At 32.8% G+C, this 23,154-nt stretch overlaps 2 protein-coding genes across 3 annotated transcripts; one reads left to right on the top strand and one right to left on the bottom strand.

Moving 5' to 3' along the window:
- The first annotated feature begins 3,438 nt into the window (after positions 1-3,438).
- LOC140061999 (sialin-like) lies at positions 3,439-9,201 on the top strand. The gene is made up of 9 exons (XM_072108039.1): positions 3,439-3,525; positions 3,826-4,059; positions 4,499-4,586; positions 5,176-5,271; positions 5,637-5,740; positions 5,907-6,059; positions 6,369-6,501; positions 8,695-8,936; positions 9,037-9,201. Exons 1-9 carry the CDS (start codon positions 3,439-3,441, stop codon positions 9,199-9,201), a joined length of 1,302 nt encoding a protein of 433 aa, XP_071964140.1.
- A 2,771-nt stretch (positions 9,202-11,972) lies between these two features.
- On the bottom strand, positions 11,973-18,635 carry LOC140062969 (uncharacterized). Of its 2 annotated transcripts, none has more exons than XM_072109370.1 (4): positions 18,574-18,635; positions 17,914-18,001; positions 17,057-17,172; positions 11,973-12,328 (listed from the first exon to the last, which is right to left on the bottom strand). In XM_072109370.1, the coding sequence occupies exons 2-4, from the start codon at positions 17,975-17,977 to the stop codon at positions 12,134-12,136; spliced, it is 375 nt and encodes a 124-aa protein (XP_071965471.1). In that variant the 5' UTR covers positions 17,978-18,001; positions 18,574-18,635; the 3' UTR covers positions 11,973-12,133. The 2 variants fall into 2 exon arrangements, with proteins under 2 accessions (XP_071965471.1, XP_071965472.1); XM_072109371.1 differs by having other exon boundaries at positions 17,914-17,997; positions 18,574-18,616.
- Between the last annotated feature and the right edge of the window lie 4,519 nt (positions 18,636-23,154).

Raw genomic sequence — 23,154 nt, 5'->3', positions numbered from 1 at the left:
ACTGAACAACCACAAACAACCAAAAACAAACCGAAACAAAATACACAAGAGAAATCCGCGCGCGCAAAAGCCAAGGAAGATCCTACGAAATGGTAGTGTGCACAAAAAACAATGATATACACCCTAGACTACATTTACTTACAAAATCTATAACCACATTTCGTTTTTAGTCTTTAGGTTTTCAAAAACAAAGCATGATTTTACCTAACATTGCGTTTCGTCCTGTTTTCGTCACTTAGGCCTAGTAAGTTAATACTGAAGTGATTAAGGATAAACACGTTATTTTATAACTCGACTACGGTAATTTTACTGAATAGGCCTAGATTTTATTGTGAATCCTTTATCGTGAGCTTGTTTTAAGTATATTTATAGTCCCTAATATTATCAATATTCTTAAAAATATAATTTTTGTATTATTATCTTTGAAAATCTATAATAAAATTGATCATGATTAATATATTCACAATTAATGTGAGGAGTACATGCGTTGGTATCTGGATCAAAAATCGAAGGACTAAAAATATTTTTTAGAGATTCTGTAATTAAATGCGGTGTTATCATTGATTGATTGTACGATTTTTTTTTTGTATTTTGTGCACACTACCATTCCATAGGATCTTCCTTGGCTTTTGCGCACGCGGTCTTCTCTCTGTCATGGTCTTAGCTCTAGAAAAACCCATCAGTAGATGGTGACATTAAAACAAAATTCGGTATTTAGATGATTTTATTTTGTTTTCGGTTTGTTTTCGGTTGATTTTGGTTGTTTATGGTTGTTTTCTGTTGTTTTCGGTTATTTTTGGTTGTTTATGGTTGTTTTCGGTTATTTTCGGTTGTTTCGGTAATTAAACTGACCGGGCACGATAGCAGGCATTCCATCGAGTAGGTTACAGGTCGTCGCGAAGCTTCCTGCCGCCAACACGAGCAAGGAATTCCTATCATAGCTGCCAGTTTAGGCTTAGATCTGCACATAGAAAAGTCAGCAAAAATACAGCCAAAAACACGAAATCAAAGTACCACTGACAGTTCACCACATTCACAAGACTAAAACCAGGACAACTATTCGGACAAACTATACAATAACATGTTAAAAAAACGAAAAGTGAGTAACAAAATCAAGACAGCGAAAAATGTACTCCTGACGCAAGCAGTGCAGCGATTTTTAATTTTGTTACTGTACAAATTTCCAATACTGTAATTCAATTTAATAAAAAAAAAACTAGATTTGAACTCATCCTATCTTGACCTTTCCCACATCGGCCTTGTCCGTTTTATTCATTGTACTATTTTTCAATGAATTATACAATTCCAATTTTTGAAAATAACTCACCCGTAACTAGTTTAGATAAACCATAGACATTTTATCGATAGTAGAGTTAATTCACACAAAGCACCAAATCAACGTTCTAAAACTTGTACGACGTAAGTATATACTTTGTAATTTTTAATGTTACTTTCCAAATGATCTATTTTAACTTTCTCTACCGAAAATGGAATAGATGGGGATGACTCAGCTCTACATACAACTGAGTTCTAGTATGGACATTTTAGGCCTACAGTACTCAGAAACTGAAAACGCAAACTGTCAATGACGGTATGCTTATGCCTACAGTTTTGAGAGGAATCGGCGCCTCATTATATTTCTATTATTATTTTTATAATCGTTGATTATTGCATATAAAATTGTTTTGTGTATTTTAGGAAAAATTTATTTATAAACAAAATCTGATTGCATTAAGCTTACTATTTTTGTTTACATGTTTACTCCGAATGTTGTAATAATAACTTGAACGTGAGTGGCACTCAATAATGAGGGGGTTTTATTTTTAAGATATTAAACAAAAATTCTACAAATTACAATTTAAATATACAATAATACCAAGGAGTTCCTTTTTTTTAAATTTCTAACAAAAATTGAAAAACCGTTTCAAAACCATTTGCGAAACGCTGTTTTATATTACAGATTGATATCCGTGCCAGGAAAAAGTTATTTAGTAACAATTTTCTGTTCTGGTATAAACAATAGCACCATGGCGTTTGTTCAGGTTATTTTATTACGGTTTTACTACCGATATAAAGATTGACATTCAGATAAAATGGTATATTGCATTATAAGATTGTGCTTCGTTTGAATACTTTGATAAAATTGTATAGCTTTACATTAATAAAGACATTTTGAACAAACTAATATACGTTGCAAAGCTAAATCCAAACCGAAGTATGGGGATACGCCCTCGTCGCTAGCCAGGTTTACTTTTATAGTTCTGGTTTAAGTTCACTTAGGTTGACCCTGGTCTCCCCAATCTAATTTTTTTTGTTATGTATATACTAAAATAGACCAAATAAATAATGAAATGAAATTAAATGAATCTAGGGCCTTCTAGAAAACAATAATATAATAATGGTGGTAAACGAACAATTGCTTCAAACTCAAGAAAATATATAAATGGTACGTTTATTCTTATGTGTATTTCTTAATTTAATTAAATTATATTGATTATTTTTCTTTAAAATTAAATGTTTTAGTTCTATCTTCAACTAGAAAGCTACCCCGAGAGTGCATACCTCAGCCTACTTTAAAATTCAACTACATAAGATTTCTCCGGGGGAAAAAAAAATATATATATATATATATGTATGTGTCTTAATGCTGATTTAGGCTAATTTCACTACAAGCATGTGTATGCGAGTTTGGCGTAATGGTTATGGAATAGTCCTTGACCACATATCTATCTGTATATTCATTTTGGTAAAGATCTTGTAACTACTTTTTGAGTAATCCTGCTAACAAACAAACAAACACACGCGACCGATTACATATTACCTCCTTAGCGGAGGTAAATAAATTCCTAGTGATAATCCAATCTTTGCGTTTGCTTGTTTTATATATAATACAAGATTTGTGAATACTAAATGTAAATAAAAAAATGAGTTCATTAACAAGCGTGTGTTGAGTTCCTATGGCATGTCTGACCATTCGGGGAAACATGACCGTAGTGTTTCATCAGTCGGAATACATTTAACAATCAGTTTACGGAACTTAGTCAAATCTGATTGAATGCTATTACAGGTGTACAGCATGTTTTTCACTTTCTATTTCTGTACAACACTTTTCGCAACAATCACTCTTATGAAGATTCCACTCCTTTTTTTCTATAAGCTAAGATACGATGTAATAATTTAAAATTAAATTGGGCGACTTTAGGTAAATGTTTCATATTGTGAACTTTACAGTACTATGTTTTGTCCCAGTCTATTTCATTGTTACCTAACTCAACTTCCATTTTGCTTTGCTTTAGTGAAGTATAATAAGCGAATAGATACAGTATTGCTGACCTTACGTTAAGAACAATGAAACAGTATTTTTTAGCAGTGGCATGTTGTTTTGTAAATATTTTATCCTGTTGTACAAGATGGAATATAAACATCGCTATCGTAGAAATGATTCAAAGAAATCATTCTACATCTACACATCAGTCTTACAATCAATCCAACTTTGTTTCAAGTAGAAATCAACGTAATAATAAAGTAAGTATTGTATTTAATGTATCAAAGTAACATCAATTTAACCACTTACGTAACCGTGTGTTTGTTATGTCAATTCTCTTTAACTTTCTTTACGTTTTAAATCATTAATGATCTCCATTTTAAACTTTCGGAGAATAATTGACGACGGACAGACACACAAACAAACATAAAACAAAGGAATATCTTAACTGCAATTAATTGCATGAATGCCATCGCCTCATGGCGTTAGTGATGGATTGTTTTTATAACGTTAGGGTTACTTCGGTTAGTAGTTAATACAATGGTGTTCTACAATTACAGATTCCCGCTTATGATTGGGATGAAATGTCACAACAAACGTTACTCGGAGCTTTTTATTATGGATTTGTGGCCGTCCAAATACCAGGAGGAGTTTTAGCTGCTAAAATAGGAGGAAAAAATGTAGTAACGTTTGTGATAATTTCGACAAGTGTGATAGCAGCTTTATCCCCATGGACAGCCGGGATACATGTTGGTCTCCTTATAACGCTACGGATTTTGGATGGAATTGTACAGGTTTGTGAAAGTTGTTAAATGGCATTGCATAGGTTTTAGGCCTACGTCGTGTTTTCCCCGCGTTTTACGTTAAATCAAAATACTACTAATCACTATTTACGTTTATATCGCGTCGTATAGTAAAACTGCTGTAAAAAAAATTAATTCCATTCATTCCAACGTGAAAGACAGAAAATGTGGAATAAAATGAATTCAGTGTGTAATAATTGAGTGTGTATGAAGCGATCATGACGTATTACTTAGGGACACTTTCCACGAAACGACTGCACGTGCGTCTACAAACCAATCATGATTTCAAATTGTCACGCAAAGTAGTTTATTAAAGGAAGATGCATACTTACTGGATTATTAAAACTTGCTTCGTGCGTAACTATGTAATATCAAAGTATGTATGTATGCAGTGGAAAACAATATAGTTATACTATGTTTTTGCAAATAGGGAATGGTTATTCCTGCAGTCTACACTTTATTGAGTAAATGGTCTAGTGTTGATGACCGAAGTGTAATGGTATCAATATTTTTTGCCGGTATGTAAGTTCATTAATTTGCTTAATATTAATGAATTTATATCTTTCACAAGCATTTGTTACCGATAAGTATAAGAATAATCATCAGTCATACATAGTTAGTCTTTTCCTCCATGTTCTAACATGCCAAAAACAGCAGTTTAAAATGTCTTTTGATACAATATATAATAATGTTTTAATGTTGTTTTTAAGTTAATATATATAATATTAGTTAATATATATAATATTAGTTAATATATATAATATTAGTTAATATATATAATATTAGTTAATATATATAATATTAGTTAATATATATAATATTAGTTAATATTATATAATATTAGTTAATATATATAATATTAGTTAATATATATAATATTAGTTAATATAATATTAGTTAATATATATAACATTAGTTAATATATATAATATTAGTTAATATATATAATATTAGTTAATATATATAATATTAGTTAATATATATAATATTAGTTAATATATATAACATTAGTTAATATATATAATATTAGTTAATATATATAATATTAGTTAATATATATAATATTAGTTCTATTATTCATTTTATTCTTGTTCATTTTTTTCAAAGGCATGCCAATTGGGGGCATAGTTGCAAATTATATGTCTGGATTGATCTGCTCTTCTTACAAGATAGGAGGATGGCCAATGTCTTTTTATATATATAGTATGTCATCCTCTTTTTCATTTTGTTCTCCATTTGTGTCATCTGTACATATTATACTGGTTATAGTATTCCAACTAAACTCTGTCTACACTATCAAACTTTCTGTGAAAAAAATGTGACGGCATAATTTTATCGCTACTACACGACTTGAGAACATAACACTTTTTTTTCAAACTAGTTTGATAGCGTTGGCTACACAGAGCTCAATATTTGTAAAAAGATTTTGGCACACATAGAGTTTCATACGTATAATCCTGAGCTAAGAATTTCCAGACAAAATCGAAGCGTTAACTGATGGAAAACATAAAAAAGTATGAAATAATAGCTTCGTCTTTGTTCTAATTTATTACGTTTTTAATCTAAAGGTATGCTTGGTCCTATTCTAGCAATTATTTGGATAATCTGGGTAACAGAGTCACCAGAGAAAGATGAAATTACATTAAAAACTAATATGCCGAGTAAAGATAAGGTAAATATTCCATTCCTCTCACAGGAAATAACCCTAACCCATTTCAGAATAATGAGATGTTTTAATTAGCTGTTATCAGCATTAGTATTACATATCACAGTATTATCATAAAGACAAAATGTAGACCTATACTTAAAAACAAAATTCATATTGGTTTTATTTTCAGACACAAGGATCAATTCCACTGTATGATATATTATCATCAAAGCCGGTTTGGGCCATTGCAATTGGAAAATTCACTTCAGTTTTAGGTTTCAACTTTCTTGTAATTGAAATGCCTACGTTTCTTTCCACCATACTGGGAGTTCATATAAGAATGGTAAGACAAAATATAAGGTGTTTAGTTCAGTTTATTTATTTGTTTGCTTGAGTGTGTGTGTGTGTGTTGTTGGTTCGTCGTTCGTTCATTTTGTGGTTGGTTCGTTGGTTAGCATTGTTGGTTGGTTAGTATCGTTGGTTGGTTGGTTGGTTGTTGGTTTATTGGTTGGTTGGTTGGTCAGTTTGTTCATTTTATTTATTTAAAAACGGCTAAAATATTTGTCTTACTCCTAAAAGTGGCTTTTAATAATAGAATAACTATACCATCTATCTCGGCTCACTTAATTTCTTCTCATCATTTATCATTTAGATTGGTTTGTTAACGTCAATTCCAGGTTTGACGGCTGCAGTGACCGGCATATGTTCTGCTGCGCTTGCGGATTATATCATACGACAAAAACACTTAAGTGTTTTAAAAACAAGAAAATTGTTTGTTCTAATAGGTAATATTTTTAGTTACTTTTTAAAACATTGTTTGAGACTATTTTTCGTGTATTTTTTAGTCGCGTGGACGCGACTCTATAGTTCACTATGTCGGTCGGTTGGTCGGTCTGTCTGTCTGTCGGTCTGTCTGTCTGTCGGTCTGTCTGTCTGTCTGTCGGTCTGTCTGTCTGTCGGTCTGTCGGTCCGGTATCACTATGCGTTTTATCGCTTTCTGACCTTATCTTGATAACAGTTTAATCTAGCTAGGTCAATTTTTCACAGTATATTCCTTATGGCCAGGAATCGATGTGGTTATGTTTTCACGGTGCGCAATAAAAAATTACGCGGTCTACGCACGATTTAACGAAATCACGTTTGTAATCATATCTTCACAACCATGAATCACAATTAAATAAAATTTGGTACTCATAAATTTCAGGGCATAAATCATCATATGGCAATACAATTACGTGCGTAGCGCATGTAACGCATGCGTACGCCCGCTTAAAATTTTCAAAATTTATTTTCGATGAAATAAGAGTACGTTTCAGGCAATTTTAAGCGTTTACAAAATTGCCATGAGTGCGCATATTGTTGCGCGCGCACTACGCGTTAAATGTTATTGGGCACTCTTTTTGCCCGATTTCTGTTTTCTTGACTTACTTTTCAACTCGAAACTACGTTATACGAGCACGTCAAAAGTGACAGGCTACGCACGTGTAAATTAAAAAAAATATAAATGTTTTTAAACATTTCAACATTTTTAAACATGTTTAGTAATTTCGGTCAGTATAGTTCACTATGTCGGTCGGTCGGTCTGTCGGTCTGTCTGTCGGTCGGTATCACTATGCATTGTAGCACGCGACTTAATGGCTGTTGGCCTTGTTTATTATTGTTTATTTCTTATTTAATTCACTGATTGACATGATCTACAATTTAACTAAAATATAAACTAGAAATAGGCCTACCTATTTATTTTAATAAATGCCACCCATGCCCCGCTCTCCTACGAATAAACGCCCCCATAGAACATAATTTAGAATAAACGCCACGAATAAACACCCAGGGCGTTTATTATTTATCTCCTCGAATAAACGCTCTACAACATGCATACTATGTACACACATTTATTTTTGTAGTAGAATTCATTGATTGACATGACCAACAATTTAACAAGGATTTTGATACTGTACTTTATCACTTCTTGATATTAATTGGGTTGTATTTTTCATATTATTTATTTGATTATACATGTTACCATATTACACCCAAAAAATTAAACGCCTCCCCCTAATAAACTAATAACCCTCCTGAACAATAAATTCCCCGGGCGTTTATTCGAATAAATGGATTAGGCCAAGTTGAGCCGCCGACAAGTTGAGCCGCCGCCAGAAAAACGTTATTTTCTATGGAACGCCAAATGCTAACTTTCGCCGGTGCTCGTTCTATTTATATTAGGGATAACGATGTACATTCAAAAGTTTATATATCATGGTTTTTAGTATATATATTATTAAATATTATATTTAAATAATTATGGAAATCTTGCTTGTAGATTCCAAAATATAAAACATCACCGAAAGTGATCGTTTTTAGCCAAAAATGACGTAAACATGTTGCCCCTCAGTCGGCAGTTGTATGAACTAGGCTAGGCCTACTCCATTTTTCGGTAAAATAATTACATAAAATCACGTTTTTTAGTAAAATATTTTGTGTATTAACATTGTAAAATTCAATAAAATATTATATTAAAAGATTAGTAAATAAAAAATATTTATTTAACCTCATTCGGAGAATATTAATACTCTATTAATTAGTCCTGAGAGACAACGTGACTTAATTTTTCTCGCGTGTAGGCCTACTACCACGTAAAGCTTTACGTGGTAGTAGTAGGCCTACACGCGAGAAGAATTATGAGTGCACTGAATTTTTTCCTCGAAAGATTAAAACAATTAAATTATTAAATATTACTACTTTCCTTTGCTGTGTTGTTAATTGTAATATATAATTATATGTTATTTATTTTCATGACCAATAAACCAAGACCATGAACTTGTGTAGGCTACTAGGACACCATCCTAATCACTACGCAAAATGTCGTAAAAGACGCATGCACTGGGCGTTTCATAGAAATCACCGGCGGCTCAACTTGTCGGCGGCCCAACCGGTCATATCCCGAATAAATACGGTACCACATTTTCAATTTTCTTCAGGTTTTGGCGTATCCGGCGTCAGTTTTATTGCACTAGCGTTCACCTGTTACCGTGTATTGGGACTGGAGATTCTCTATATTATTATTTTGGCTATGTTCGGTTTTAATAATGCTTCTGTAATGCCAAACCCAATGGATATAACAGTTGAATATGTTGGAATAGTAGCAGGAGCTACACACATGGTTGCCAGTTTCACTGGATTCATCATTCCAATTATTACTGGCTTTTTAATCAAAGAACAGGTAATGAAAGTTATATGTTGCTAGACCTACTATTATTCTACTTCTGCCAAGTACTTTCTCTTGATCTTTAATTAATTTTTAGCGTTATGTTATATTTCAGAATACTATAGAACAGTGGGTTGCGTTATTCTTAATAATTGGTGGAATGCAGATATTAGGAATGGTGTTTTTTATTATATTTGCCGAGGCAAAACAGCAAGAGTGGTCAGAGAAGAATTACAGAGAAGAGAAAACAAATATATTAATAACTGCGAAGAAGCAGTGACACGCGTAGGCCTAATTAAAAATAATCAAACCTAAGAATAGATACTATTTTGTACAGAATAATAATAATAATAATAATAACACTAACAGCAATAAATAAAAGGATTGATAGTTCAAATTTGGTTAGAAGCATGAAATTTGGTATGCAACTCGTATAAAAATTTCGCAACTTCTTTGCGGCCATTTAAAATTCGACCTTTGACTCAGAACTTGTAAACCGTACATCGTAGAGACATGAAAATAATGGCAAATGATGCAGAAGTACTACTTTCTCTTCATGTTTAATAGAAACATATAATTTTAACTCAATATTATAGGAGTTATTTTTAAATATGACGCAAATATTCCTTAACGGACGAAACCCATCCACAATGATTAAATAACATAAGAGGTGGAAGATCGTAGTTGGGGGATACAGGCTAGTTAACTTTTAAAAACTGGTGGTGGCGCTGCGCAGCAACAGCACAGAACGCATAATTATTCTCACCTCCGGAGGACTCGTATGATCTCGATTATACTTCAGGTATAGTATACCCTTGCATAATCATCAGTTATTATACAGATATTGACTGCTTAGAGGTTAAATATAAGATTTGACATCCCCGAGAGAATGATATTATGTTCGAGGGAATATATAATTCCCAAGAACTTAATATCATTCGCGAGGGGATGTCTAATTTTATATTTTACCGATATAAAAGGCGATATCTGTTATATTACATAGCCAACAACAAGTAGAATATCTGCTGGGTCGGGTAGCTAGGCTAGGCCTCCTTTTTGTATTGTATGTATGTAAACAAGATGCCCAGACACCGTACCTTTCGAAGAATAATATACAGATAATTACTACGGTAATTAATGATTCCTTGGCAACGAAATATTCACTAGCCTAGGCCTAGGTCGTTTAAATAATAACAGAAGACATTAATAATAATAATAATTATTATTATCAGGTAGGCCGAATAAATAATAATTTGTCTTCATACTTCGAGCCGAATCACCGGATGTTCAGTGCGTCGCGCGCGTACCAGTTACTACTGTAAGTGTTAACCAATCACAAACGGTGTTTAATCACATCTAGGGAGGATTAAAAATAAATGAGGGCGCTATGTAGGCATAGTTTAAATAGTTTTCGATGATTAATTTCTTCAAGCAAGTTCCGTGGCGCAGCGCATGAAGCGTTGTCTTGTCTTTTTTTGACTGTGTAATTTTCGTGTGACAACGCTCGCGTTTGCCGATAGATAAACAAAAGTCATCCACTGGTATGGGTCTTGAACTCGCGATGCAATTGTCACTCCATCACAAGACAACGCTTCATGCGCTGCGCTGTAACGGAACTTGCTTGAAGAAATTAATCATCTAAACTATTTAAACTATCTATCTACAGACTAACAGCAAAGATACTACACTATCTTTGCTAACAGCGATGGATCTATTAATAGCTGCGCCACGGCGAACTAGCCTAGCCCATTCATTATTATAAACTTTATATAGTTATGAATTATAATTACATGACTAGTTTTATGATTTTCAAGTACAAAATAAAAGATTTCATTAAACGCATTATACTAATATACTGTAATAACATGCTGACGGCAGCCGCCGAGCGGATATGATGTGAAAAAAAAAAGAACTGTTCGGGAAGTCGGGGTCACAACGCTACGCTATATTCACTTTCGTACATTTCTTGAAATACGCAAGAAGCGTTATGCCACAGGGTAGGCCTGTGTTTTTCTCCCGTTCCGAACTTCATACTTCCTCTGTCTAATAAAATTAGAGCATTACGATTCTTAGATAGATACTGACTCTTATCAATATCATAATAATTATTTTAACGCGTGGCGTAGTCGTATTTTAATTATTTAATTCATGTATGGCCTAGTAGGCCAAGTTTCGTCCATCCATCGCTCTCTCCCCCGCGCAACGACTATAACTAGTCTACAGTAAATCCCTATAACAGCGTTCGACTCTCTCCTTGGGGTGTGGTGTGGTGCGCGGTCTGTGGCACTCTAGTGCAATTACTTTGCTCTCGGCATGCGCAATAGCGTGTCGGATTCCCTACCGGTGGGCAGTTGAATTCCGGTGCCGGAATCCTAACCACACTGGCGCTTCGGGAAATATATATTTCCTCGAACATAATATCATTCCCTCGGGGATGTCAAATCTTATATTTAACCTCTAAGCAGTCAATATCTGTATAATATGGCTCTGCTCGCAAAATATACCGTAAATATTCTAATATTAACCCACACTCTCTAATAGTAACCCACCTTATAAGTCAATCTATAATAATAACCCACTACTCTAATAGTAACCCATAGGCGTCAATATTTATAGCATATTTTAGATGTCATACTGGAATGACCTTTGACCTTAACACCAAAGACAAATCAAATATATTATTCTGAATCTTTGGGGTCATGTTTATAATTGTGTTGTTTATGTTCATGTTTATAATCAAAGTTGTAAAATGACAGCCATTTTGATTTTATGCAAATTAGGTCATTTAAAATGGGCAGATCAGGTTAGATTTTGGATATAATAATATATGTAACCAGTTGAGCATGTTTTAGACAAATAACTAACTTTTGCAATTTATTTTACTCAAAAGACTATTTCCATCCATCTACCTCGTTCACCTAATGCTTAGCTAAATGTTTAGCATGTATGTGCCTACAAGTTGTAACAATTTATGCAGATGTTAAAAAGGGTATTAGATGGATCTTTTGATTGTGACGGCAGTAATATAGATTTTTTGTTTTTGAAAATAATATTCACGTTTATTTGTTAGACCAACACGTCCTTTATTATAAATGAAACACACTGCAATCAAATATGTACAATTGGAAGGTCTATAAAACACAGCAAGTAAAACATTTTGTATGGAAAATCAAACGTTTAAAGAAAAGTATTTGTATCACATAATGTGTCACCTAAGCAAATATTACGACACATAGGAAGGTGGATGCCAGTAAAGCGGTAATTTGTAAGGTCATACTCGAAGCGCTGTTGCAAAGGTCAGTTACGCACATGCAACCGAACATGCCCAGAAACTCGGAGCACATGTCAGCGTTCACACCAGCTGCTTCACCACAACCTCGGGCAACTAACCCACCAACAACTGATTTCTATAAAGAAAAGAAACAAAAAAAATGAATCTAATACTAATAGCTATACATAATAAAGATTATAACGACGATTATAATGGTACTAAACACAGTAGGCCTACTAACCGATCACATATTACAATATAATACGATAATTTACTGTTTCAGCATACATGTTAATAAAGGGTACCGATGGTAAACAAAAGAGAGTGTACCCTAATGAAGTAAGTGAGACCAAGAAGTAGACTCACAAATACTGTACTGAGATTAATTTTTGTTGGCGTTGAGAGGACTACCGCGTTGCCACTTTTGTATAGAAGAAATAAACAATGTTTTTCTTTCAATAAAGTTTTTGAAAAAATGTTTGTAATTGTGTATTTATTTTAGTCTTTGTTTCAGTTGGGCTTACGTTACTTTAGTTAGATGCCAGTAACCTGGTAGTATGCAGGATTTTATAAATTCCTATCTTGAGGAGGACCTTTACATTAATTTACATAACAAATGTGTGAAAAATGCAGTAACATTGTCTGCAGTTAATCGTCTAACAGCACTGTGTTCAATCATGCATTCACTGTAACACACATAAACGCTCGTTCCCTTAAAAACAATTTTGAAGAAACTCGTTTGCTCTATGAAGACACACTGATAGGCAAATTTAAAATTATTTGAGTTTCAGAAACATGGAAAATAGACAACCCAGAATTGTTCCATTTAACTTCTTATTCTTTTGAATATAACTGTCGGGAAAATAGTAAAGGCGGCGGGGTTGCTGCATATATTCACTCTTCAATTAAATATAAAGTTCTTCCCTATACTGTTCCAAATAAGGCGACGGGGTTGCTGCATATATTCACTCTTCAATTAAATATAAAGTTCTTCCCTATACTGTCCCAAATAATACATCTTTGTGGTTAGAGGTTTAAGATGGTAATAACTTTATTATTGTAAGTGTTATTTATAGAAAGCCAAACTCTAGTATACATGAATGTCACAACGGGTTAATAAATGTTCTTAATTCTATTAAAATAGATAAACATAAATGTATTCTGCTAGAAGACTTTAATATTGATCTGTCCAAATCATAACCGTTCATGCAAGGATTACGAAAACGTCATCGACAATCATAAATAAATTCTATACTAATGTTGTTAGTAATTCAATACATTCTGGTACAATCGCATGTGATATTTCAGACCATTTACCTACCTTTGCAATATTTGCTAACATTAAGAATACATGAAACGTTAAGGCTAAAATTAAGTATAGAAACTACAAATATTTTGATGAACAAAGATTTATTGATGAACTATCTCTTATTTCTTGGGATGCAATTTACTCTTGTAATGAGGTTGATGAAGCATACGAGTTATTTGTTTCATTATTTAGTGATTATTGTAATATTCATGCCCCAATGGTAGAAAGATCTTCAAAAACAAAAACAAAAAATAAACCATGGATTACCAAATCAATCAATTGTATAGCATAGAATTGTAGTATAGAAACTACAAATATTTTGATGAACAAAGATTTATTGATGAACTATCTCTTATTTCTTTGGATGCAATTTACTCTTGTAATGAGGTTGATGAAGCATACGAGTTATTTGTTTCATTATTTAGTGATTATTGTAATATTCATGCCCCAATGGTAGAAAGATCTTCAAAAACAAAAACAAAAACTAAACCATGGATTACCAAATCAATCAATTAATAAAAAATATAAATTGTATTCAAAGGTGATTAAATCAGGACATGAAATTAGTAAAGTATCCATCAATAAGAAGTATAGAAATACGTTAACAAAAGTAGGCTACTTAGACTAGCTAAAAGAAATTACTATACTACTTTACTTTTACACAACCAGAATAATTTCTAGCCTAACCTACCTGAAAAATTAATAATTAAACACGATAATGGTAATGAAATAGTTCAGGATACTTCCGAACAAATTGTAAATACCTTTAATCAGTATTTCACTAACATCGGTCCCAACCTTGCAGAGAAAATTGCATCTACATCATTGTATTCTGATTTTTTTTGTTGACAAATGTTTTAGACAAATCTTTCTTTTTAAACCCTACATGTTATGACGAAGTTCTTCATTAATTAAAAGGTATTGATATTAGAAAATCAGCTGGATATGATGATTTACCGGCTAAATTGATTGTTATAGCTGTAAACGACGCATAGTCGTTTCCCCACTGCTTTGAAAGTAGCAAAACCAATACTTCTATTTAAGAAAGGTAATACAGAAAAAACCGGTAATTATCGTCCAATTTCCATTTTGCCTTTATTTAGTACAATGTTTGAAAGAATTATCAATAACTTATTATCTTCTTTGAAAAATATAATTTGTTCTTTAAACACCAGTCCGGTTTTCGTGAAAAATATAGTACAAAATTATCCTTAATTAATCTAATTAATAATTTTCTTTACCAAGTTGATAATAATCAGTCTTCACCAGGTATATTTATTGATTTTTCTAAAGCCTTTGATACAATTAATCACCACATTTTGTATATCCAAATTATATTTATTATTATGGTATTAGAGGGCAACCGTTACTTTTGTTTACTGATTATTTAAAAAATAGATCCCAATTTGTTTTTTTCGAACGGTCAAAGCTCCGATCATTTATCAATTCAATGCGGTGTTCCGCAAGGCTCGGTTCTTGGACCCACTCTTTTTCTAATCTATATTAATGATTTACCAAATTCTTCCAGTTTTTTTTATTTCGTTTATTTGCTGACGACACTACCTTATATCACAATTTTGCAGGCAGTAATATTGATTTGTCTATGGTAAATCATCATTTAAAAAAAATATCAAACTGGTGTGACGCTAATAAATTAACTGTTAATTTGGTTAAAACTAATTATATTATTTTTTGTAACCGATATAAAACTATTAACAAATCAAACAATATTTATTACAAACATGTTATGATTAAAGAAGTCAATGAAATTCAGTTTTTAGGTGTTAAATTAGATAAACACATGGAAGAGCCATATCAACTTGATTAAAAATAGGATAAAAAAGAAATCTGGAATTCTGTTTAGTTTACGCCATATTGTACCCCGTAATATTTTACTTATGCTTTATAAATTATTTATTCAATCAAATATTACTTATGGTTTAGAAGTCTGGGGTAACACGTATAGGTCGCATCTATATCCTATTTTCCTTGTCCAAATGTGTCTTGTGTATAACTTTCTATGATTTTATGGCTCCATCTTCTTCATTATTTAAAGATCTGGGTATTTTAGACGTTTTTAAGTTGTTTGAATTAAGTATAGTTAAGTTTGTTCATGACCAAATTAACGGCAAAACACCACATTTAAACAATGGAATACTTTTATTTATTTACACATAATGCTAGTACCAGATTTAGTAATAAATATAATTTTGAAAATCCGAAGGCTCGCACAGATGCTGGTAAATTTAGAATTTCTTATAATAGAGCTCAACTTTGGAATAATTTACAATTAGTTATTAGTTCTAGATTTAAATTCACAAATCTTGTTTACGTTATTTCTTTTATATAGTTGTTGTTTCTTTTTTATTGAATCATTGTTGATAGATGAAAATGTGTGCATTATGACTAATTTATTTTTGTGACAGGAGTCAAACCTTGATTAGCGAAAGCTATTTTTTGGCTCCTCACACACATACATATTGTATTGTACTATTTATGTATGATGATGTTTAGAGCATATTTGTACCATATTTGATGTAAAGCTGTTGGTCCCGTGTACATAGAGTGCGAAAGTTAAAGAACTTTCGTAGGCCTACACTATTCGGAAAAAGTATTTTTAAATTTGTACAAATGCATTTCTTACTTATAGCTATCAGTCTCCATCTTTCGTAAGCGACCGACTTCCAAAAGCAGCCAGCTTGTAAGTGACCACCTACCTAAAACGACCGTACATCGTAAGCAACCTCCCTCATTATTCGCGACCACCTCTCTTAAGGGACCGCTTCTCTTAATCAAACAACTCTCGTAAAGACCACCTCTCGTAAGTGACAATCTCTCTTAAACGACCACCATCTCTTAAGGGGCCACTTCTCGACAAAATCGACCACCTCCTCTTGTAAGGCTTTTCATAATCGACCACCTCTCTTAACGACTACCTCTCGTAAGGAACCACATCTTTTAAAGGACCACCACCTCTTTTAAGGGACCTTTTCTCGATCGATTATGAGAAGCGGATATTTGGATATCCGACTAGCTTCTTGTTCTCGCATTTTAAGAAACAACTAAAAACGTATCTGTTGCCTAATTAGCATTTTTATTTATTTTTTTGTATGTGGTTTCTGATCATTTTCTTTGTACAGCGCTTTGATCTTCTGGAAAGGCGTTTTTCAAATATAATAATAATAACATTAGCCAAAAATATTTTAGTTAAATTCAATTAGGCCTGAAGTACTGTAACACCATTATTTATCCAGTTAAAGAGAGCTGACGAACAGACAAACATGACTGAACTCAATTCCTAGATTTCCAACTTTCAAAACCAAAAATATGACAGAGAATTTTTAAAGTCTAAGATTTCTTAACATTTTCTCCTGTTGTTACGTTAGTGGTTAAATTTTGTTACGTTAGTGATTGATGAAATGTGTTACTTCAGTTGTTAAACTGTAGTTACGTTAGTGGTTAATAGATTGTTACATTAGTGGTTGATTTTTGTTACGTAAGCATGAGGACCAGAATAAATTAATACATTACATTACATTTTTAACAGTTACGTACCGTGCATATGTCAGTTGAATTACACGTGACTATTGTGGCACTTGCGGGATTGAAGTTGTCTTCTGAACAAGAGCCACCAAATACATTATGACATTCATAACATCTGAGACCATTAGCTAAGATAATATTATAACATTATTTATCTAAAATAGTTAGGTGAACTTTGAAACCCCAACGTAATGTGCACTAAATCGGATACAATGCTCTCACCTAAACTAGTGCTGCTGGATTTAGTCTATTCACTTCTAAAGATCATATTATCCATAGTGATAAATGAATAAACTTACGTAATGAACTTTCGAGCTCTGATGGTTAGCAACGCAGCTTATAGGCCTACTTAGTTCCCACTTTGTTTAATGCAACGCGCGCAAGAAGGACTTAATATAAGCAAATATTGTTAAGCGCACCGCATTTGACCAATCACGACGCAATGAATCACCGCTCGCCTGTGATTGATAAACTCACTTACGTACGTTACGCCTCCTAAAGCGTGGTTCCCACTAGCGACGCAACACAAGGACGTAACGCAACGCAAGTGAATTGACCAATCACAAGCGATGGCTTATTCGCTTGTGATTGCTATCTGTCTATAACTTCGCTTGTCATTGGTTAAAACGCTTGCGTTGCGTTTACGTCCTTGCGTTACGTTCTAGTGGGAACCAAGCTTAACTACATGTTGAGTCAATGTGCAAGTGTGTCGTTTATCTCAGAGTTTATGAAAATTAATTAAATGTATCACATGAACATCAAAGGTAGTTTCAAAACTCTACTGTACCAAAATGCGCACGGACGTGCAAGAAAGGTTGACCTGAACGCATTACGTATTACTAGACCGTGGACGTGTACAGTCTACTTACTTGATACAATAAGAACGGCTATCGGAAGAAGAAAGCATAGCAGTGTCTTTAGAGTTGACGTCATTTTAGTTTGAAAATGTAGGCCTATCTATAGGGGGCAAGAAAACATTCATTTTAATAACTTGATACTTTCGAAAAGAGTGTAATAAATTCGATCAGAATAAAGCTAATAATACATAGGCCTATTAATTATAGCCTAAAGCCTAAATATTCAGCTGGGCTGAAGCTCTATATGGTGTTCTAGGGCCTAGGTTTATTCATTACATACAAGTCAAAAGATGTTCTAGAGGCCTTTGGCCTATAATTTATACACAATTCTTTACAATACAACAAGTTAAATTGCTAGGCTAGGCTAATAAGCCTAGGCCCTAGGCCTAGTATTAATAATTAACATGCAACAATAGGCCTAGCCTTGTTAGGTAGATATCAGGCTAGCTAGCCTACTAGTCTAGGGCCTAGGGCCTAGTAGCCTAGCCTATAGTATAGGCCTAGCTAGGCCCTAGGCCTGCCTCCTAGCTAGCTAGGCCTAGGTGGGCTAGCCTGCTACTACTACTAGAGAGGGGTATTTCCTTTTAAATTATCAGAATCCACTGGGGGGGGGGGGGGGTTAGGCCTAATCCCTATACATATTTATCAAACAATAAATAGACAATATCACACCGTATGCACAACAGTTTATTTTATTCTCTTCGTGTTTAATTTAAAAAATCAATATGTAGCGCGCAAAAATACCATGGGCGCGCGCACGTCGTAGCCTCTGATCTTCTCTCTCCTCCACACACGTACGAACAGCAGAGGGCGTATGTAGAATATTGATTGATTGATTGATTCTTTTATTTTTCACACAACATTCATAAAAATATAAATAAAAAATTAAGTACAATAAAGTGTGAAAAACAGGATAACCACAAGCACCCTAACTTAAAATATAAATTTACAAATATATTACAAAAATGTTTTCATGTAGTAAATAAATGAAGGAAAATACAACGTAGGCCTACGTATATATATATATATATATATATATATATATATATATATATATATATATATATATATATATATATATATATATATATATATATATATACATCACAGTCTCAAAATATATACGAAAATGTAATTAATTAAGTTAAAGTTAGACATATTTTACAAATGTTGTTTTCGCAAAGATATATTGTTTCTTTATAACTATTAATTCATTTCGTTCGTTCGTTCGTTTTTATTTCACAATGCATCAAACTTAATAGTTTTACATAATAAGTATTAAATAAAAAATGCAAAGCCTGGAAAAGACCAAATAAGCTCAATATAGAGCTTTAAGCCTGGTTTCACCAGTACAAAATACACTAATAATTGTATCAATTACAATAAACAATAATTAAATATTAATTAAAGTAGTCTTGGTTGTATTAATAGTTCTATTAGTTTTACACCATTTTTTATTTAGTTCATTTGTCATTATTGTAAAGGCAGTGACGATATCATTGTGTTGTAAAAACATATTCGTATCATCTGCAAACATTATTAAATCAACGACATTACTTACAGAAAACATGTCATTTATGAAAATCAAAAACAGCAGGGGTCCAAGGATTGACCCTTGTAGAACGCCTTGTTTTATTATTTTGGTTACAGACTGACACTTGTCTTTCTCTAAGGTAGCTTCGGTACCAATCAAGAACCACGCCTCTTATTCCATAATGGGGCAATTTTGTGAGCAATAATTCATGATCTATCGAATCGAACGCCTTGGATAAATCCAAAAATACGCCAATCATAAATTGCTTGTTGTCAACGGCTGTTGTTATTTTATCAAGGACTTGTAGGAGGGCGTGGTTAGTTGAATGACCTGCCCTGAATCCATATTGAGATTCATGTAACATATCATATTTACACAAAAAAGCGATTGTTTGGTCATATACGACCCTTTCAAATACCTTAGATATACATGGTAATATCGATATCGGTAATTTTCTATGTTCTCCCTTGCTCCTTTTTTATACACAGGAATTGTTTTAGCAATTTTTAGTTGACAAGGAAATACACCCGATTGAAGGGATACATTGATTATATGAGATAACGGTTTAGCCAGTATATCTGAGTTATTTTTTATATAAGTACCAATGTCATCACAACCACTTGACTTATTTACATTTAAGTCATTAATGTATTTAATGATATTGGACTCGGATACAGCTCTAAAAAACACTGAATTCAAAATGTCATGTTGTATTTTATATTCGGTGTTACTATTACGGTTATCATCACCTGTCATTTGGTCACCTATATTTATAAAGTATGTGTTAAACGCATTGGCTATGGATGTTGGGTCATTAAGTTGATGGGAGTTGATTTTCATTTTTTGAGGCATGTCTTGATGTTTCTTCATACCTAATAATGAGTTTATGACACCCCATGTTTTCTTTATATTACTCTTGTGCTTTTCAAATTCATTTTTGTAATAAGTAGTTTTTTGCTTTCTCTTATTATTGATGTTAACTTATTCTTATATTTCTTATATTTAGATTTATTTATATCTGTTGGTTTCTGTTTATATTTGATGTATAATTTATTTTTCGTACAAAGAGATTTTTGAATTCCATATGTTATCCACGGGGATTTAATTGTATCTACTTTTAACCTAACTGTTTTTAGTGGGAAATGCTTATCTATAATTGTTTTTAAAGAATCTGAGAAACGTTTATATGATTCATTCGCATTTTCAATGCTAGTTACATATTGCCAATCATAGCCCTGTAATTCAAGTCTAAATTGCCGTTTTTGTTGATCAGTATAGCTTCTTTTTATTACAAATTTTTCTGATCGTGGTAATGAATAATTTTCTGAATCATCCATGCAGAAAACTGCAAAGTGGTCAGATATGTCGTTAACTAATATTCCTGTGTTAATATTTTGGAATTCCTGATAATTTGTAAAAATATTGTCAATTACTGTTGCGGTATCTTTTGTGATTCGGGTGGGTTTATTAACTAGTGAAATGAAAGATTCTGTTAGCATGTTGTCTACATGAGTTTAAACATTATTGTCACAGTTATATTTTTGTAGATCTAGGTTAAAGTCACCCATAAGGTATGCCTTTTTATTTTCATTGTTTATCATGTGCATTAATTCACTAAGTTGATTAGTAAATGTTGGAATATGGGCTTTAGGAGGCCTATAGATTATTCCACATATAATTGATTTATCATTATTTTTTAATTCAATTATAATGCACTCTCCATCGTTTATCATAGCAGATCGTCATTTCTTATTTGATATGATATATTTGACTGTAATGTACAATGCTACACATCCCCCTGTCTGGGTTTCTAGGTTTTTAAAGATAGGTGTATAGTTTGGAAGTGTATATAAACCAAGGTGATGTTTGCTTGAAAGCCAAGTTTCAGTAAGTCCTATTACATTAAATTAAAAATCGAGGGAGGATACATCATTTTTAAATTCTTCAAATTTGTTTACAATACTTCTACAATTTAATGCAAACATAGAAAAACTATTAGTTGACGTTTGACTGAACGTGGATTTAAATGTATCAATACTAAAGTAATAGTTTTCCTTATAGTTAAATGCGGTTGTATTTTCGTCTTCATATATAATGATCCATTTCTAAATACAGGATGTCTTCCTTCATTGTATGCTTTCAACATTATGTCTCGGTACTCACGTTTCTTCTTGGCATCTGATGCTGTAAGGTCCTCCATTGCATAAAAATCTATATTTATCAGTGACTTCACCTTCTTAAGAACCTCGTTTCGTTCTGGTCTATAGATAAATTTAGCAATTATTTGCCTAGGTTTTTGGTCTCCTCTGGTCTGTTTACCGGTTCTATATAATATAAAACGCTGAGCACGATATAATAATAAGGCTCTGATAAAACGCACCAACTACTACCACCACCACCACCAGAGTGTGTTTTACTGTCCAGACCAAGAATTTAGTTCAAAAGGTATAAGATAACAATTACAGAGAAAATGCGAAGATTACTGGAAATGCATGGCATGATAAAAAAAAACCAGATAATGATGATGGGAATATATTGGAATGATAAACTCGTCAACGATCAGAAGCCAGTCAAATTAAATGAAACCTCTAAAAATAAGTCGGAAAATGTGTAGGTTTAAAAAGGGGACACGGTGCTTCGGACCAGATTGATGATATATCGTCTAGTTGATGGCCGGCTATTATGTTGGGAAAGAGCAACTAAGACATAATGAATAATGCTAATACTGGAGAAATCAGAATAAAAATAGATTCTCTTTTTTTTCTGATTTCTCCAGACCAAATTGTCCCGTCAGCATAAACACTTCGGCCGAATCATCTAGTTATTGCCTATATATAAGAAAACTAATTAGTAAGAAACATAACCTAGCCTAGTTTTATCACTGTATTTGGTGTTTGGAAATATCGTAAAATGGTGGTCAATCTTATATCTGGCAGGAGCGGCGTGCGTGAGGTGGAAACATGAGCAACTAGAAAGCCACTCCGAGAGTGCATACCTCCGCCTACTGTAAAATTCTCCTACATAAGATTTCTCCGGGAAAAAATAATATATATTTGTGTGTGTCTTAATGCTGTTTCTGATTTAGGCTAATTTCACTACAAGCAAGTGGTAAGTGGTATATTATTAATTATAGGCCTATACAACATGAAAAACATTTGTCGTTACTGAATAGATAAAGAATATATTTAACAAGAGATTTATGAAGAAACTTAGCTACAAACACGTTTGTTGTACTGCAAAACAGACGGTAACAACATACATGGTAAAATGCATAATTTAATATTCTATAGATTAACACAATTTTAATGACAGGAGGTGGCAGGCCAATATGATAATTCAAATATAAAAATTTCATATTTTATTAATATTACCAACTACTTAAAATTAACGGTCGTAAGAAAGTGAACTTTTCGTAGTCCGATTGTGATGAAATTAAAACAGAATTGTTCAGCAATATTGTTGTTGACAATTAATTATCGACGCACGCATGTCAATAGAACAATCAGACTGCGCAGCGCATACGATTTCTACATGGCTACGTTTTGTTCTCAACAAAATGTAACAGTTGATTCGCAGCGTTCTATAAAGGGCCGCGGCTAGAGACACAGAGTTTAATGAGCGTCGCTTTGGAAAACCGTTTGATTTCACCATAATTCTATTGACTATGATGTCACCGTCAATACATATCCTTCTATTCCTCCTTAATCCATGATTAAATC

The sequence above is a fragment of the Antedon mediterranea genome, chromosome 11 (assembly GCF_964355755.1).
Source record: "Antedon mediterranea chromosome 11, ecAntMedi1.1, whole genome shotgun sequence".
NCBI lineage: Eukaryota > Metazoa > Echinodermata > Crinoidea > Comatulida > Antedonidae > Antedon > Antedon mediterranea.
Note: the sequence above shows the minus strand (reverse complement) of the source record. Positions and strands in the feature narration are given on the sequence as shown.